At 35.5% G+C, this 20583-nt stretch overlaps 2 protein-coding genes and 1 pseudogene across 2 annotated transcripts; 1 reads left to right on the top strand and 2 right to left on the bottom strand.

Moving 5' to 3' along the window:
• Positions 1-1222: 1222 nt before the first annotated feature.
• OR4P4 (olfactory receptor family 4 subfamily P member 4) lies at positions 1223-2152 on the bottom strand. Its single transcript, XM_038562469.1, has one exon. It carries the CDS (start codon positions 2150-2152, stop codon positions 1223-1225), a length of 930 nt encoding a protein of 309 aa, XP_038418397.1.
• OR4C147P (olfactory receptor family 4 subfamily C member 147, pseudogene) lies at positions 13458-14362 on the top strand (annotated as a pseudogene).
• OR4P32 (olfactory receptor family 4 subfamily P member 32) lies at positions 19644-20578 on the bottom strand. The gene is given in 2 exon segments (NM_001388623.1): positions 19644-20188; positions 20191-20578. Coding segments are annotated over 2 exon segments (933 nt in total).
• Between the last annotated feature and the right edge of the window lie 5 nt (positions 20579-20583).

A 20583-nucleotide genomic window follows, 5' to 3' on the forward strand; every position in this document is an offset into this window, starting at 1 on the left:
CATATACTTCATATGCTCTAGTAAATATCCTATGTATTACAATTTCTCAATTGTGATCACTTGTGCTAATCTTACAAACATAACTTAATGCTCTATTCTCAGAATTTTTTCTGAGTTATGTTATATGGACTATCTTTCCAAGAGCTCTCTTCTTTCTAAGAACTGTATATCTATAACAGACAGGTTTATTTGCATTAATTAACATATTAAATACCACATTGCATGGATCCTAGATGTGCTAGAAGTTTCACATTTCTAAACCATTTATTGCACTCACCCTAGTGTTTTTCTATTGATAATAATTTTTATTTAATATAATTTTTTATTTTATGTCAGTAATGGATTAGGAAAGAATATTAACAGGCATACAACCACTATCTTAAAATTTATCTTAATTACAATATAGAGTATGTTAAAGAAACAATAGAAGATTTAAATTCACCAAAATAAATGTTCAAGAATGTTGAAAGCAGTGCTACTCATAATGGCCTAAATGGGAAACTACTCAAATGTCTAGCAACAGAAGAGATAAATCAGTTGTTACATACTCTAACAATAAAATACTATAGATCAATGAAAATAGAAAATTCACAAAACATGAATGAATCTCACAATCATAATGGGCAGACACTAAGAGTATGATCTGTATCATACAAACCACAAATTATATTGCAATCACCTTTAAAAGGTTAATGATTAAAGAAAAATGGGGAGGACTTTAGGTGCACTGATAATCTCTAACTCTTAATCTGGTTGCTAATTACAGGATATTGCTCCATGTGTGGTAATGAATGAACTGTACGTAAACAATATGTGCAATTTTCTGTATTTATAGCTGAGTATCAAGTTGAAAATTAAAGGAATTATTTTATTCACTCTTTTTGCATTTTAAGGTGTGAAAAAAATGCCCAGCCTGTTTTAACTTTTTTTTCAACACAAGAGCCAATAGGTAATATAATATTTTATTTTTAAGATATCATCTGGTCATCTCATAGCATGTAAGCACAATTCTTAATGGCTACATCCTGAGGAGGAACATGTGAATAATAATTATACTCAATTTATTAATGAGGTTTAAGGTTGAAGCCTAAAACAGAGGGGATGTGCTTTCTGCTTGCCCACTTATCTCTTCCAGCAGTGAGGTCAGATGATAAGAGCGGATCTTATTCACAGTCATGGGCTTCAGAACCACAGCATGAGAATCAGACAAGCTTCTGCAAAATTACTTTCCTTCTAGGAGTGCATGATGACACCACACTTTCCTCAAGGCATTCTTCATCTCCGTGTTTCTCAGCGTGTAGATCAGAGGATTGAACATGGGGGCAATGATGGTGTAGAAAAGAGCCAACACTTTGTCTTCTGGGAAAGTTGTGGCTGGGCGAAGGTAAATGAACAGTGCAGGTGCAAAAAATAGAACCACGACTGTGAGGTGAGAAGTGCAGGTGGCAAGAGCTTTGCTGCGACTCTGTGCAGAATATGCCCTGATGCTGCACAGTATAAAACAATAAGACAGCGTCAGCACAGCAAAGGTCACCAAAGCAATTAGGCCTGAATTAGCAATGACTAAGAGACCTATGGCGTGTGTATTAGAACAGGCCAGCTTCAGTAAAGGATACACATCACAGAAGTAGTGATCTATCTCATTGGGGCCACAGAACGGCAGGAAGATGGTGAGAAGGAACTGACTGGTGGAATGTATAAACGCCCCCGTACAGCAGGCTGCGATGATTGCATTACATCTCTGTCTGCTCATGATGATGGTGTAGTGCAGGGGTTTGCAGATGGCCACATAGCGGTCATAGGCCATCCCTGTGAGAATGAAGATCTCGATGCCTCCAAATAAATGTGTGGTAAAGAGTTGTGTCATGCAGTTACTGTAGGAAATGGTCTTCCTTTCTGCCAATAAGTCAGTCATTAGCTTGGGTGTCACAGTGGATGTGTAACAAAGGTCGGAGACGGAGAGGTAATTAAGGAAGAAATACATGGGTTGCTCAATTAGCTGACTGCACATGATAGAAATCATTATAAGCAGGTTTCCTATCCAAATAGCAAGGTAGCAGAATAAAAATAATACAAAACAAAGGATTTCAATGTTCTTGTTTTTGGAAAGTCCCAAGAGAATGAATACAGTGACGTTATTGCTTTGATCCATGGTCCAGCATAGATAGAATACATGAATCACCTGAAATACAGAATCCATGAGGTCTATTTAAAAGTTTCTGGAATAGAGTGATGATCAGATCCTATTCGATGAATTTACTGGGTTGAATATGCTTCATTCAAATGTCTCAGAGGATAAAAATCAAATATTCAGTTAAAGTGACCCTCTAAGAAAACTCCGGGGGACCATAAGATTTTCATTAAATCTGCCAGCAAATTGTGATCAATGTCTGCTTTAGTCAACCTAAAGGCCTTTGATCATCCACAAATGAGTCTTGGATGCCGCTAAAAACATGGCACTGATTGCATAATAATATATGTAATCCAATAGTTTTATAATTTTAGGCTCAATCCTGTCTTGTATTTTCATGATGTTTGCACTTCCATATTTTTTTCAGCACTAACCTTATACATGACTTCTCAATTTCTATTTAAATTTCCTCTTCAACTCTCTCTATTACTAAGCTAACATGGTCACCCATACAATGAATAATCCCACTGTAATAGAAATGGAATTTTAAAGCAAAAATACTCATTTCCACAGTGGAGTTTTAAGAACTTGAATTAGTTTAAGGACAAGTTATTGAAAAATAACTTTTGATGATTCCCCAAATTAGATTATAGTGATATTAGCCAAGAAGTTAAAGAGGCTATTTTAATTTGAATAAAATTATAAAAGTGGATATACTACTGGCTTGAATTATTGATTAAACATACCTGAAATATGTTCCTTATCCCTGCACAAGTATAAAGGCTTTCTGTATAATTTTAAGTCTCTAAGTAAAGTAAGTCTTGGAATGTTCCCAGTCAAAACCATTTCATCCATCTGTCTGCACTTATTAGCAGTATGCTAAAAATATTACTTGAATTTCTAGTTATCTTGGCTTAGAAGGCTCCAGGTATATTTAATGTCCTGTCTGGCAGTCCTGAGTTCAAATCCTTGCAGATATAGGGCTACTATGATTAATTGCCACATATTTTAATGTCTTTAAAAAAATCATGTGTATAATCTGATCATTCATAATAATTTGGGGGGAATCCCTGGTTATATGTCTTAAGTCAGCTGCTAACTTCATATATAACTTTTTGCATGTCAGTTAATTTCTTTAAGTTTTTTCTTCATTTGAAACCTAGAAAAATATATCCTGTTCTATATAATTCAGACTATCTCTGAGACTCAACCTTGATCATAGATCAACTTTGATCATGATTATAGATCATAGATCTCTATATACCCTCTAAAAAGGGAAATATTGAAGCAAAAATATAAATTTAACATAAACCCTGGCTGTCCCAAATCTGAAATTTATATACCTTTCTGAATCTTCCAGACAAAACCAGGATCCTCCCTGAATGGATCATTGTCCCATGTTAGCTTCTCAAATTGAAATGGAAAATGTGTAAAAGGAAACACAGGATTATAAGACAGACTCAAGTCTCCATGAAAAGCTACAAATAAGCAAGCCAGTTCTAGAAAGAAACAAACGTGCAGCTCATGTGCTTCTAGAAAGCAATATATTTCTCACTTCTCAAGTATGAGTAGTGATATTACAACCTCAGCTATTGGCCAAGTGAAAAAAATGGGTAGGAGAAGACAATTTGGGTGGAAGCCCTAATACTACCACACCTTACATTAGGAACCTGGTATACTCTTGGCATATAAATTTCCTATCTGTAGAATAAAGGCACTAGCTTCAACTATCCGGATAAAATCATGATGTCTTTCACATAATTAAAAATACTTTATTCTTGGTCAATGTTTTGCTGACCATCTCTCTAAAGTTGTAATTATTGATCCTTTTTTATGTACAGACATCTAATAAAGTAGGTAGAATTAAAACACAACCTTGATCTTATTTTTCTAGAATATGTCATCCTACCCTCAGTAGATAACTAACACGTATTTGAATTTAGTCTTCTCTTAAACCAAAAAGTCTTAGACTGCAGAATTCACAGTAAAATCTACTTTAAAATTAGCTGCTAATTAATATATTTTCCTAACATAGCAGGTACTATTTTTTTTCAAAAGGTATTATTAGAGATTTATGCAAAATAATGGTAAAAAATTACTCACATATTTTCCTCTGCGCTTATTTTGAATGATTTCTTCTTTTATAATCTTTTATCCCATTCTTCATTGAAATCACAGGCATTCTTTAACTATTTGAATGATTTTCTTTAACTTTCTGACTTGAAAATTGTTCTCAGCTTAGCGAATGCTACTGATGAGTTTCACTTTCTAACTTCCCCCAAGGTATACTTTAAAAATTACAAAATTCATACATTTTTTGTAACTACTGTCACTTGTCACAATTTCAGTTCAAATAAACGATAGGAGTTTACCCCATAGCGGAAAAAAAAAAAAGTCTTAAGGCAAGAAGAGGCCTTTTTTTCGAAAATTAATCAAATCATTATTTTATACTCTATTTGTGCCACCACATTATTCCTGAGGTTTTCAAAGCTCAAATGCTAAGTAAAATTTTAGGTAAAGTTTATATCCTAAAAGTATATTTGTTTTCTCCCAAGGTGTTGCTTATTTAGTTCGAGTTAATTATTTTCTGTCCCCAAATAATCAATTGACCAGTTAGTATCCTCTCAGATCCAAGTACCCACAACAGCTCTACAGCTGGATTACAAATGCCCTACACAAAAGGTAATTCTTCAGTGTGTTGTTAGAATCTCACTCATTAAAAAGTCCTTGGTGACTGAGATCTCTGTTTATGCAATTTGAATTGCTTTTTCCCTTTGCTATTAATCTGCGGATCAAACTATAGTCCTGGTCCTTATGTTAAGAAATGATATCCCAGGGCACCTGGGTGTCTCAGCAGTTGACCTTCTGCCTTAGGCTCAGGGCTTGATCCTGGGGTCTTGGGATCAAGTCCCACATCAGGCTCCTTGCAGGGAGCCTGCTTCTCTATGTCTCTGCTTCTCTCTCTCTCTCTGTCTCTCGTGAATAAATAAATAAAATCTTAAAAAAAAGAAACAATATCTATCCATTCCCACATAGTGTTTTTATCATTCTCTGGGGGAAAGGATGTACATGTTCTTTAATGTATTTCACTTAAGGTAAATCTTCTAATTTCCATTTACAATAAAATTTGTAATGGTGTATCTCCATTAAGGTAAATCTCCACTTGAGGTAAATTAATTGTTATTAAGGTAAATTCTAAGGAAATTTACAGACATATAGATCTTTCTTTTGTATATTTTTAGGTTTACAAAATGCTCATTAAAATACTTTATCAAGAGGAGATTTGAAGGTTTTGTAATTTTGCTCTAGTCTTAGGTCATTTTCAATAACTGTTCCTCTTTTTACATTTCTATTCAAAACTAATACCTGATTCTGCTTTGCCCTCTGAGTTCCACTAATAGCAAATATTTAGTAAACTGTGCTCTATGTCAGACCTGAACCACTGATGGAGTTTAGCTCATTTCTCTTTACAACAACTCTATACAATAGATAATATCACCAATCTTATTTCACAAATGAAAGAACTGTGGCATTGTAAAGTGACAGTGATTCTTATGAAATGGAGGTGACACTTCTGGGGTGAAAGAGCATGAGTCTGTGGAAGGATAGAGATGCGATTTTTTTTTTTTGTCCTGAGTGAGAGTTAATGGGTTTATAATCATTCATTATTCTGTATATTAATGATTATTTGGGTGTCTTATTTAATGGTTAAAAATTATAAAAATAGCCAAGCATCATAGCCTTTGAAAATGTGCGCAACTTGTTAGTTTTCTTTGCTTCTAAAATACAAATTACCCAGGGATTCTGGGAGATCTTATGATCAGTCTATTCCCTACAATCCAAATAAACTTTTTCCCCCCAACTTTTTTCTCTTGCTGTTACGTGTCTCCCTCAATCTTGATTTAGTAGGTGTTTTTGCATCTCCTTCAGATCTTAGACTTTTCTCCATGGGATCCCCTATGTTCCTCTTCTCTTATCTGTTTCTTCACTGTCCCATTCCTTCTAGCTATACTTGTTTATCCAAAAAGCTCATCTACTCAATGGATTCTCCTCCTCCTTAGTAAAAGGATTGAAGTGTATCTTCTGAGATCCTTTAAGTACTTTATATCTATGATTCATTTTAAGCTATTTTGTGTAAACTGTGTCATAGTCTAAGTTCATTTTCTGTATATGGACATCCAGTTGCTCTAGCACTGTTTGTTAAAAACACCATCTTTTCTCCATCAAATTACCTTTTTCTTTTCGTTCCATTGATCTTTATGTGTATGCTTTTTACCAATACCACACTGACCAGTAATAGCACACAATCTTGATTACTCTACAGTAAGTCTAATTTTATAATATGAGTCCTACAACATTGTAGCATTTTTAAAAATTATTTTGGCTATTCTAGTTGCTTTGCCTATTCAAATGAGTTTGAGAATCATCTTGCTTATATCTAAAAAAAAAAAAAACAACAAAAAACAAAAAAATTTGCTGAATTGGAGAAATTGACACCTTAACATCATTGAGTCTTTTAATTAATAGTATATACTATTTGCTTAGTCTTTGATTTATTTCATTGTTGTTTTGTAATTTTCTGCATATAGCTCTTGCTTATACTTCACTAAATTTATATACAAATAGATTTTATTATAATTTTTTAAAATTTTAGATTTCAGTTTTTGATTGCTGGCTCTATTATACATGTGGACAGTGTATCCTATGAACTTGCTAAACTCACTTATTAGTTTCAAGAGGTATTTGTAGATTATTTGGGATTTTAACATAGGTAGTTGTGTTGCATAGAAATAAGGGCAGTTTCACTTGTTCTACTTTCTATGACTTTTTTGGGAGTCTATTACATTAGCTAGGGCTTTTAAAACAATTTTGGATAATTAGTAGTAGAAAAAGACATCTTTGCCTTGTTCTAGATTATACAGGAAAATAAGTTAGTCTCCTACCATTAAGTTTTATATTAGCTATTGGTTATTCATAGATATTTTTATTAGGCTAATGAAGTTATTCATAGATATTTTTATTAGGCTAATGAAGTTCATAGGTTGCTGAAGTTTTTGATCATAAAAAGATGTTGAATTCTGTTGAAAACTTTTTCTGCATCTATTGATATGATCTTATGGTTCTCTTTCTTCAGTCTATTAATATAGTGAATTATGTTGATTGTTTTTCCATTGTTGAACAAGACTTACGTGGTTTGGATGAACTCCACTTGGTTGTGATTTATTGCTGTTATTGATCTAATAATGTTTTGTTAAAAATTGTTATGTCTGTGTTCATGAGAAATAATGGTTTTTCATTTTCACTTCTTATGGTATTTTTTATAAATAGAGCTCTATTATTATCAAAAATATTATTTATATTTGTATTTAATGTATATGTAATGTAATGTAAATGTATATAAATACATTTGTATTTTTTAATGAAAAAATGTAACACCACGTGCTTTCATATTAATCTACTACCTCATGGCAGCATGGCACAGTGAAAAGAGCAGAGATGAGCCAGATAGGCAAATACGTCTGGGTTCACACTTGATCTTAGCCAAAAGGACGAGAATTTATGATATTAGGTAGGTCGGGATTCAAAGCCCTGCTCTGCAGCAAACTGTAAGTGATATTGAGGAAGTCACTTCTTCAGACCTCAGCTTTCAATTCTGTAAAATGGAGATTACATCTACTTTTTAAAGTTACCATTAGGATGCAAAAGAAAATAAGAATCTCATGCATTACACAGCATATACCACTAGAGCAAGCTTCCAATCACTATTAAGCTACCTATAGTAAACACTAACCAATATTATTGTCTTCATTTACAAGAGAAATGACACTTCACTAAGCATTCTATTACAGCAAACTTAATTATCTCTTTTATTATTCAACAGTTAGAGGTAGTATAGCATCACACATAAGAGTTCTGCCTTCAGTCAGGGCGTGATCCTAGAGTCCTGGGATCAAGCCCCGCATTGGACTCCCTGTGAGGAGCCTGATTCTCCCTTTGTCTATGTCTCTGCCTTTCTGTGTCTCTTGTGAATAAATAACTAAGATCTTAAAAAAAAAAAAAAAAGATAGAGAGTTCTGGCAAACCAGTGATGTTCAAACTTGAGTTTGAATCTTAGCTCTACTGCATGCAGGTGAGTAGATCTGTACGGAATTTCCAACCTCCCAAATTCAGTCTCCTACCTTTAGAGATAAGAAATTCATGTATATTCCTTAACAAGGTATTTCAAATATATAAGCAATTATTGTTGTCACTTATCTTTTTTTATTGAATTCTTTTAGGTATAAATCTGCTGAATCTCCATCAGGTAATACAAAAGCAACAATTATGATAGAAACACCTGAAGACACTTGCTTTCTGCCTCTTGCCCCTAAACTTTCCAGCCAAGCAAATGAGGCCTGCCTGTGATTTGGATGATAATTATAACTGTGGCAAGAATAAGCATTCATTTAGGTTATATGTGCTCTCTAAGTCATGCTGAGAATCTAAAGACATCAAGCTTCAACACAGTGCACAGCCATGTCTGAGAAAGTGGTTTTCCACACTGGGTAGGTCTGCAGTTTGCCCTGTAAGTGAAGCTGGAAGAACCTGGTCCTCCCCACTGAGAATCCCAATGTAACATAAATGCTGAAATAAGAACAATTTAGAAACATCTCTTTGCATCAAATCAGCATTTGGCCTGGATTAGCATCCAACTCAAACACATTTTGATAAGTGATATAAATTAATTCACAGGAAAGCTGGGCCAGATGGAAAGAATATGGAGGAATTAATATTCTTGCAAGGAAGGGCCCCTACTTTGTTACTTTGTTACTCCTCTTTAAAGAGTTTACCTTGTGGGTGACTCGATATCATCCACACTTTCAGGCATGAAAATGGGAACAAGAATGATGGGAACATAGAAAAGTCTCAATCAGTTTGCACAAACAGGAAGCCACAATGTGGAGGCAGCTATTTCTGGAGAGAAAAGTTGGCATCAGGAACCTGGAGTTCTCCTCATGACTTCACTAGATAAATAAGATGCATATTTAATTGCATTAGCCCTGAGACATCCCTCCTGCCCTGACACTGTGCAGGATATTTCCAGATTCTGAAATGAAATGTGCAAACGTGGATGGAGAGTTAATAAAAAAATTAGAATGAGTTTCTCGTCAAAAGTCAGGAAGGGTAAGGTCTGAGACAGAGATATCTCCTCTGTCTTTGGCCAGTTTTACTTCCTCTTCTCTGTCACCAACTTTCTCATTATCATCTGTACCTGAGTTCCAACTCTAGAGAGAGGCCAAGTCCAGAAATGGGTTCTAGAAGTCAGACACAGAGCACACCTGTTACCTACTCATCTCCCAGCTGCTTCATTCTCTTTCAAACCCATACCATTGGGCACATGCTCTAGCTGTCCAAACATCTGGATTGTGACACTTTTCTGCTCGCACAGGGAACAGCCTCCTACTGCCTTCCTAAAACCAGTCATAGTAACAGTATTGCATGCATACTAGTACCAGGAACTGCACAAAGACTTTTCCTTCATTATTACAAATGCTCCCAAAGACCCTGGGAGGAAATTATTATTCTGTTGTTTTTACTATTATTATTATCCTCAATGTTATGCAAACTTCATATTTGATCACTTCTAGATTCTAGAAAAAGCTGAAAAGCTTTTTCTCCAACATTGTTTCTTAAACCCCAACCAAACTGATTTCTCACTGTTTTCTCATATAAGCCTTGTATTTCTTCCCCTTTGATGCTTCTGAAAAAAAGGTATTTATTTATTTATTCATGAGAGACCCAGAGAGAGAGGCAGAGACATAGGCAGAGGGAGAAGCAGGTTCCCCATGAGGAGCCCGATGCAGGACTTGATCACAGTACCCCGGGATCATAACAACCTGAGCCAAAGGCAGACGCTCAACCACTGAGCCACCTGAGGTGAGTCCCAACATCTATTCCTTCTTAAAGCTCACCTCAAACACACCTCCTGCAATGAGGATTTCTCATATCTCTTTGCCAAAAATAACAGTTTCTCATAATTATCAGTGATATTCCTGTACCACCTTGGGGGACTTCCATTTGATTTTGTGCATCTGTTTCTCCACTGCTAGACTGTCCATTTTTCAAGAAACTGGATGTCATGATACCCATGTCTGTGTTTGGCATTAGGCACATAATTCACATTTGCTCAAGGAATGTCACATAAATAAATACTAACCTTCAGGAAAACATCTAATCTGTTTGGAGTATCTGAGACATCTGTTTCCTCTCATTGATTAATTTTGTCTTTCCTTAATTTATCTTTTTACTCAAATGTAAAAATCAATATCAGAGTAAGCCCCCTACAGTAGCATATTATTTTTCTAAATACATCTAATGACGACCATTTAATCAAGGCTCTGGCTGGCTCCATGGTAAGGTAAGAAATTAAGAGAGAAATCTATACAGAAAAACTTCCTGTGCCCTCCTCAATTAATTTTCCCAAGATTATCCACATGTTCATTTAGACAAGCTTGCACATAAGGAGAAATAAATTCTTTAACTTCATCCTTTTTCCCCTATCACATGGAGCACCACTGAAGGTGGTATTTCATATAATTCATTGAAGGTATTTTAACTTGTTCATAGGGCTCCATTGGAGTTTAATGGAAATCAATGACCCCCAAAACTTCCATTTGTTTTTATTTGTTTCTGACTTTAGTAAGATGTTTTTCACAGCCTGAGATTAACTCATTTATACTCAGGCTTATAGGGATATGCAAACATCTACTAAGCTATTTCTTCAGCAGAAATGATAAAAACAATTGTTCAAATGTTCATTATTATTATTCAACAAATAATTAAATCATAGCATCTTCCCTAAGCCAGCATGGCTTGCCAGGCATGGCAAAAGAAGAAGGTATCAACAGTTGGGTAAAGAAAGAGGAATACATAACCATGGGGTTAAAGGAGGTTAGATTAAAACTGGCTCTGAAGGACATGTATCCTTGAAAGTGAAATAAATCCCAGACAGGAGAAAAAGGTGGGTGACAAATAATGAATGACTGAAATGGAACAGGTAAATTCGAAAAAAATATGGAGGAGTTACAAAATAAACCAAGTTGGGAATAGGCAGGAAATCAGAGAAAATAAAAATCCACGGAGGTTTAAACTTTTTAATCAGAAAAAATAGTTGTAGCCAAGACATTTTGAAGTGGTAAGATCAGTACCCAGAAATGTAAAGCTGGGTGAGCTCAGAGTGGGGCCAGTTTAGTTCTACTGCCACTTACTGAGACCCTACTAGGGCCAATGTGCCATGCTAAGAGCTACTGAGACCACCAAGACAATAAAGAAAGGTCTTGCCCTCCAGACGCCTAACAAAATGACAAAAAAAAAAAAAAAAAAAAAAAAGCTATTGATGTAGGAATGAGTTAGACAGGGATAGATAGGGAAAGATAATGGAAAGGCCCCAGAGTCAGGTTCTTACCCATTCAAAAAAAACAGAGATAGGACAGTAAAAACAAACAAACAAACAAACAAACAAACAAACAAAAAATAAACCGGGCTCCCTAGCTCCAAAATGTTAGGGAGTGGGATGCCTGGGTGGCTCATTGATTGAGCATCTGCCTTCAGCTCAGATCCTGATCCCAGGGTCCTGGGATCAAGTCCCTCATTGGGCTCCCCACAGGGGACAGAAACAGAAATAGGGTTTCTATTGCTGGATTTGATTTCCTTGTAGTTCGTTATATTTTTATGGCCATGTTCCTGAGAATAATGGTCTTTAGTGTTCATTTCTTGCAGTATTTTCGCCTAGACTTGGTATTGGGATAATAGGACCTCATAAAGTGAGTTTGGAAATGTTCTTTTTTCACTTGAAGATCATGTGTAGACTTAATATTATTGCTTTCTTGTATGTTTGGTAGAGTTCAGTACTGAAGCCATCTGGGCCAGACGTTTTCTTTCATGGATGGTTTAATTCAATTTCTTTAATAGATATAAACCTATTCAGATGATATATTTCTTCCTCCTTTGGTGAGTTTTTGTAGTGTGTGTCTCTCGAGAAATTTGACGAACATATAACATATGTTTGTCAATTATGTGTCTCTCGAGAAATTTGACAAACATATTGACATGTTTGTCAATTATGACAAACATAACAAAATTATGTCATAAAATTATTCATAATATTCCCTATTATCCTTTTAATGTCTCTGTAGGATGAGGGATGTCTCCTCCCTCATTCTTAATCCTGTCAATGTGTCTTCTTTCTTTTTTCTTGGTTATCTTGGATAGAGGTTTATAAATTGTGTTATTCTTTTTAAAGAAAAGACTCTTGATTTCATCAATTTTACAGACTTCTTTTGTGTTGACAGTGTAATTAATTTCCTGCTTAATATTTATTATATTCTTCCTCCAGCTAGGTTTGGACTTTATTTGTTCTCCTAATTTTCGAGGATAAAAACTTAGGTTATTGATTTTAAATTTCTTTAAAATGCATTCAGTTGGTATTTAAATTTCCTCAAAGCAGTGCTTTAACTGCCCACCCCATTTTAATATGATGTATTTTTTAAATATTTATTCATGAGAGACACAGAAAGAAAGGCAGAGACACAGGCAGAGGGAGAAGCAGGCTCCCTGCGGGGAGCCTGTCGTGGGACTCGATCCCAGGACCCTGGGATCACAACCTGAGCTGAAGGCAGATGCTCCACCACTGAGCCACCCAGGTGCCCAAAGACTGTCTTTCCTGTTCTTCCTTTAAAGCTGCTATATCTGAGAGGGTAGGCAGAGAAGCAGAATAATTAAAATACATGTGATGAATATGTGATATATAAATATATGCATTAAAAGGGCATTCTTTAAGAGTCGGGAGTGATGTGTGAGGTTACATTAGTATTCCCAAACCTTTAAAAGCAGTTAAGTATATCCTAAAGGCTAAATGACATACAATACAAAACAGGAACCTCAATATTTATTAAATACAAAAAGCTGATGGAAATAACAGCATGAGCAATATAAAATTTTATAATCATTGAATTGGCAAAATTAAACATAATCATGTCAGATCTAGAGAGAAGTTATATTTGAAGAGAGTTGAAGGAAGGTATCACATTAGTAAGATACCTTGGGACTCATAGCATTCAATGAAATGATCATTAAAAATTGAGAACAAAATATTACAGTGACAAAAAAAAACACAGAATGTACTTGATGGAGAATATTTATTTTTGCTTAAAATATCCCATAATCTCACATAGTACCATGAATTAATTTGCTTAAAATATTCCATAACATCTCATAGCACGTTGTAAATTAATTCCTTTATATTTTTTGCAGATAAGTCTTTTCACACTTCTCCTTTTCCTCATTCATGATCATGCAGCTGAATAATATGAATAAATTTTTCTGCTTAGGTTGATCCAGGAAGAAAGTAGTGTTTGTCACTTTTTTGCTTTTCTTCTTGGGGATGTAGCTGGGTAACTTTCTGATTATTACTACTTTCAAGTCCAGCCGGGCACTCGGGAGTCTGGTATACTTCTTCCTTTTCCATTTATCCTCATCTGACACCTGCTTCTGTACTCCCATAGCCCCTAGAATGATTATGGATGTCCTTTTGAAGAAGACCACTGTCTCTTTCAGTAAGAACATGATACAAATTTTTTCATTCCGTTTCTTTGGCTCCCTGGAGATCTTCATCCTCATCCTCATGACTGCTGACCACTATGTGGCCATCTGTAAGACCTTGCACTACACAACCATCATACGTTGACGGATCTGTGCTGTGCTGGTGGCTATGGCCTGAGTGGGGTCCTGTGCACATTCTTTAGTTCAGACATTTCTGGCCTTGAGTTTACCGCTCCATGGTCTCAGTGTGATTGATTGCTATCTTTGTGACTTGCAGCTTTTGTTGAAACTTGCCTGTGCAGACACCTATGTGATCAATCTACTTCTGGTGTCCCAAAGTGGGGCCATTTGTACATTGAGTTTTGTCATGCTGATGTGCTCCTATGTTATATATAACCTTGCAGTCTCTGAAAACCACAGTGCTGAGGGGAGGAGAAAAGCCCTCTCCTACATCATTGTGGTCATCTTGTTCTTTGGTCCTTGTACATTTATATACATACATCCTGCAACCACCTTCTCTGTGATTAAGATAATAGCTTTGTTTTATATAATTGGAATACCTTTGCTCAACCCTCTGATTTATACTCTAAGGAATGCAGAAGTGAAAGGCATCATAGGAAATTATGGAGCAAGAAGGTGATTTCAGATGACTGGAGATGAAAGGGAGTTTCAAAATTTTCTTTATAGTTTGAATTTGTTTAGAAGTCCAAAAAGAATATAACCTTATTAATGAGGAGCTAATACAATCCTGTCTTTGGACATGAACAGTACGTCTTTCAGGAAAATAAGTAATATGAATACACACACTCATTGGTGTTAGGTCCGTTTTATGTAGAGGAATAGACAGCGTAAGGTACAAACAGGTATGTAAGGTCTATAGCTTTAGGTGTTCTTCACCATTCTGTCTCTGCCTGTCTTGCCTGCCCAGTCACTTGTGGTTTTGACCTACTGCTTTCTCTGCCCCTCTTCGTGTTGACTCCTGGTGTTCCGCCTGTACCACCCTATATGTTTGCATCCACACACTGGAGGTTTTCTCTCTTCCAGGTTCCTGTATTAGGCACTTTTGTGTCATCATAGCTGATCATGAACCTTCAGTTTAGTTGTTCTTCCTGGCTTGGTAGGAAGTATTAGATTCAAATAATTATAGGAGCTTCACATTGTAAAGGAAAATATGTAATCTAATAATCTCCCAATTTGAGGGGTTATATTCCAAAATCCTTTAAAAAAGGATTTATTTATCTATTTTAGACAGAGAGAGAGGGAAAGAGAGGGACAGAGAGAGAGAGAGAGAGGGAGCATGAGCAGAGAGGTAGAGGAAGAGGGAGAATTTCAAGCAGACTCCCTCTTGAGCATCGAGGTGGAGATGGGGCTCGATCCCATGATCCTAAGCTAAAATCAAGAATCAGATGCCACCCAGGCTCCTCTATATTCTGAAATCATATGATGTGCTTACCTACATCTTTCTAGAACAGTACCAGAACTTAGAAAATTCAAGTTTCTTAATAGTTCTTTGCTATTAGGAAAGGCTTTAATGGTTGAATTTAAATACATCAGAGTATTCTTTTGGTAAAATCAAGTTTATGCTTTTATATTGATTCCTTCTAATTTCAGGGGTGATAGGTTTCTCTTGAGTTATACCAATTATAGTGATTTGTTTATGTTATTTGTTATTATGTTTATAGCATAGATGACCCAAACTAAGAATGATAAATTTATGTGGTAGAAGTAGAGAGTGTAAGCAGTAGATAATAGTGAATTTTAAAATATTAATTACTGAAACAATAGATGAGAGGATATTTAGGCTTTGAAACAAAAATATTTATATCACAGATATGAATTCTGAATTTCCATTCTAGATAAGAAAAAACTGGTAGTAGTAACAAAAAGTCACTGGTTGGCAAAGATTCAAGGATAGAGGAGAAGAGGTGACTAGGCCGAGCAGAGGACATTTTTAGGGAAGGGAAGCTATTCTGTATGATGCTGTAATGGTGGATACATGACATAATAAATATGTCAAACTCCATAAAACTTGACAACACCAAGAATAAATCCTAATGTAAGCCATGGACTTTAGGAATATTGTACCAGTATTGATTTACCAGCGGTAACAAATGTGCCACACCTCTGCAAGAAATAAGAAAACAGAAATTACGAGGGGCAGAGAGTGTATATGGGAAATAACTGTACTTTTTGTGTCATGTTTCTACAAACCTAAATCTGCTTTAAAAAATAAAATCCATTTAAAAATATATTTGTGACAATATGCCATTATGTCATTGCAGTCTTTAAAAATATTTTATTTGAATTTTATGCAAATTTATTATATAAGTACATCTTTTAAGCCACATTTTGATTCCCCCAAATCCATTACAATTTATGCTATATAAATCTCATTAATGAATATAAAATTTTTATATTAAATTTATTAAATTTTCTGTGCATACCTTTTTAAAAATTGAGATATTCTAAAGTTGCAAGCACGAATTTGAATGCTGTGACACCTCATTCATAAAGAATTTCAGCAAAAGGTGTTAGCTACATTTGACAGGACAGTCTTTAATATTTTTTAAGTTTACATGTTTTTCTCTTTTGCTTTCCATTTGCTTTCTTCTTATAACATGCAACCTTTGTCAACATTTTCACGTCAATAAACATAGAAGTGGATATAATTTTTATAAATAATTTAAGGCTCAAATAATAGCAAAATATGTTTGGGTTTTACTATTAAAATATCTAGATCTATCTTAGATTCTGATATGGAATAATTCTATGGTCTACCTCTTGAAAATCTCAGGCAGGATTTTGTGTAATAAAGATGACTGAGAAAGTTTGGCATCTAAAAAATTGTCATCATAAGAAAATAATTTTGGGATGCCTGGGTGGCTCAGTGGTTGAGCTTCTGCTTTTGGCTCAGGGCATGATCCTGGAGTCCCAGGATCAAGTCTCACATCAAGCTCTTTGCAGGGAGCCTGCTTCTCCCTCTGCCTGTGTCTCTGCCTCTCTCCGTGTGTCTCTCATGTCTCATGTCTCTCATGAATAAATAAATAAAATCTTAAAAAAAGAAAATAATTTGTAAGTATGTGTGGTGACTCATTAGCTAGACACATTGAGGTGACTTTTATGCAACATATACTTATATCAAATAATTATTTGTATACCAGAAACTAATATAATGTTATACATGATTTATATCTCAATTTAAAATAAAAGACAATGCTCTCAACTTATTGAACATAGCAAACATTGTAAGAAGGCCAAAGTGAATGGGATCCCTGGGTGGCGCAGCGGTTTGGCGCCTGCCTTTGGCCCAGGGCGCGATCCTGGAGACCCGGGATCGAATCCCACGTCGGGCTCCCGGTGCATGGAGCCTGCTTCTCTCTCTGACTCTCTCTCTCTCTCTCTCTGTGACTATCATAAAAAAAAAAAAAAAAAGTCCAAAGTGACTTCTGTGAAAATTGTTGGTTTTATAGAATGCTAAACTCTCATGAACATAGAATGTGTGTCGCCTGGGTGGTCAGTTAAGCATCTGCCTTTAGCTCAGGTCATGAGCCCAGGGTTCTGAGATGGAACCATGCATCAGACTCTCTGCTCAGTGGGGCGCCTGCTTCTTTAACTCCCTCCGCCCCTTCCTGCTCATGTTCTTTCTCACTATCTCGCTCTCTCTCTCTCTCAAATAAATAAATAAAATCTTTTTTTAAAGGCCTTTAAAATGAATCTGTGTTTTGATTATCTGAACTTCTGTTTCATTTTTAGAGAAAGCTTTATTTGGCCCAACTAAGTAAATAAACATTATAGTACATGCCTAGGTGAAAAGTTTTAATCTGGACTATTTCTGTTTATTTGTGAATAACCATTGAGAATGTGTGTCCACTTCCTCTCTGCTGTAATAGCTCTAGTTAATTTTACCTTCCTCATTATTTTTTTCACCTCTTTATACGTCTGGTATAGTGCTTCCAGACTGATTATAACTCTTGCGTTTTACTTAGACAATCTAAAATGCTTTCCATATTTTTACCATCTTCTTTTTTTTTAAGATTTTATTTATTTATTCATGAGAGACACACACAGAGAGAGAGAGAGAGAGAGAGGCAGAGACACAGGCAGAGGGAGAAGCAGGTTCCATGCAGGAAGCCCAACGTGGGACTCGATCCAGGGTCTCCAGGATCACTCCCTGGGCTAAAGGTGGCACTAAACTGCTGAGCCACCCGGACTACCCCTATCATCTTCCTTTTAATAAAATCCTGTTATCTAGCATCTTCTCTATAATGATCTTTGCCGTTTCTTAAGCAAAGAATTTTTTTTAAATCCTATTAAACATACAAAAAAGGCCTTTCATAAATTCCTTATTTTGGTAGAAAATCTTTTTCAGATGTATCTTCTTCATTCCAGTTACAAAATTTGATACATCTATCATGCCATAGTGTATATTTTTAATTAATAAACTTTATTTCTTAAAGCAGCTTTAGCTTCACAGGAAAACTGAGCAAAAAGTACAAATATTTCCCATATAACCTGTCCCCACACACAGACAACCTCCCCTACCAGAGTGATATATTTGTTAAAATCAAAGGAATCTATGCTGGCACATCTTTTACCTCCTCAGATCGAGTTTTCATCAGGCTTCACACTTGATGTAGTACATTTTATGATTTGCAATGTATAATGACATGTATCCACAGCTTTAGTAACATACAGAAGTGCTTCATGCTCTAAAAATCCTCTGTGATCTGCCTCTCCATTCAACCCTCCACACTAACCCTTGGCAAACACTGATGTTCTCAAAGTCTCCATTGTTTTGCCTTGTCCAGGATTCATATATTTTCAATCACATAATATGTAGCCTTTACAGATTGGCTTTTTTCACTTATTAATATACATCGAAGTTCTCTACATATCATCTCATTCCTTAATAGCTCATTTCTTTTTAGTGCTGAATAATATTCTATTGCCAGATGAACCATGATTTATTTGTCTATTCACCTATGGAGGGACTTCTTGGTTTCTTCCAAGATGTTTGGCAATGATGAACAAAACAGCTTCAAACATTCGTATGAGCCCAAATATGTTCACAACATATAATTTGGTTTGCTTTTGGTTTTAGATCATGGTCTAATCTGTCTTTTGCTAGGCTGTTGTTCTTTTCTCTTTATAGTATAAAATGTCTTTGGTTCTGGATCCAATAGCTTCCCATTTACTTATCAATTTTAGGCAGGTAGGGGTTTATCAACACTTACACTTTATTATTGATTTTCTTAAGTTTTACAGAAAATGTTTTGTATTCTGGTCAATAGGTGGAATAACAAGAAATTATGTTTTTGGCCTCCTGAGTTATTGATTTTTGCTCTGTCTTAACTAGGTATTACTATTATTTTTAATATGAATTCAGGAAAGATGATCATCCGGAGCACTTTAAAACAAGTTCTACTCTACAGATTTCTTTGTTGCACAGCTGATTTTGGAATGCCACTAGAGGATGTATAAATGAATATTCTATCATAAAGATATTCATGATGATTTAAAGTCATTATATTAATTTTAGATTTCAATTTCATCACTAGTGCAGAATGTGTATCACTATAAGCACTGGCATATAAGTCCAGGATTTTTCATAGAATTATCATTAAAATTGTTTTGCCTTTATAATTCACTGATCAATTAGTGTTGCCTTATTTGCTTTAGCCCAGACAGATTTTTCTGCAGGTAACCCTGTCCACATCTCCATAATACTCCATAAAATTAAGTATTCAATTAATTCTGGTATGTGGCAATTAATATTCATTTAACTATTTATTTAAATTTCTTTCTTATTCCTCTTTTTTATGCATTCATTTCATGATAGTGATGGATAAAGTCTATGAAATATTTCTAGCTTGCTTAGTCACATCAAGCCCTTTTCTTTTATAAAGTTGCTTAGCTATACTGTTTCTTCAAATTAATTGTGTGCTTTCCTTGAAAATAATGTTTGACACCAAACTTTTGTCATGGCATTTTTCATTTCTGCATTTCTCAGAGTATAGATTAAGGGATTGAACATAGGAGCGATGATGGTATAAAATAGAGCAAATACTTTGTCCTCAGGGAAAGTAGTTGGAGGTCGTAGGTAGGCAAAGATTGAAGGCCCAAAGAATAAGATGACAACAGTGATATGAGACCCACAGGTGGAAAGGGCTTTGTGTCTTCCCTCAGCTGAGTGATGTCTTAGACTAAACAATATAATGACATAAGAAACAAATAAGACAACAAAGGTAACTAAGGCAACCATACCTGAATTGGCAACCACAAGGACACCAATGATGTAAGTATCAGTGCAGGCAACTTTCAGCAAAGGGAAGATATCACAAAAGTAGTGATCGATTTCATTAGGACCACAAAATGGCAATTGGATTGTCATTGATAATTGAGGAAAAGAATGAAGAGCCCCACCAGCCCAAGCAGCTAAGACTAGGAGATGGCACCTTGCCCTGTTCATGATAAGCAATAGTGGAGAGGCCTGCAAATAGCAACATAGCGATCAAAGGCCATGACAGTAAGGACAAAGACCTCAATACTCCCAAAGAAGTGCATGGCAAAAACTTGTAACATGCAATTACCATAAGAGATGGTTTTAGTCCCCCCTAGTAGGTCAGCAATTAATTTGGGTGTAACGCTAGAGGTATAGCAGATGTCCATAGAGGATAAATGGCTGAGGAAGTAGTACATTGGTTGGTGAAAAAGAGGGCTGCATCGAATGGAGACAAGGATTAGAAGGTTTCCTACCAACAGGGCAATATAACAGAATAAGAAGAGTACAAAGCAAAATATTTGCATGTTCTGGTCATATGAAAGTCCTAGAAGAATGAATTCTGAGATGTTTCTCTGCCGCTCCATTTACT

This window comes from Canis lupus, chromosome 18, assembly GCF_011100685.1.
Source record: "Canis lupus familiaris isolate Mischka breed German Shepherd chromosome 18, alternate assembly UU_Cfam_GSD_1.0, whole genome shotgun sequence".
NCBI classification, from domain to species: domain Eukaryota; kingdom Metazoa; phylum Chordata; class Mammalia; order Carnivora; family Canidae; genus Canis; species Canis lupus.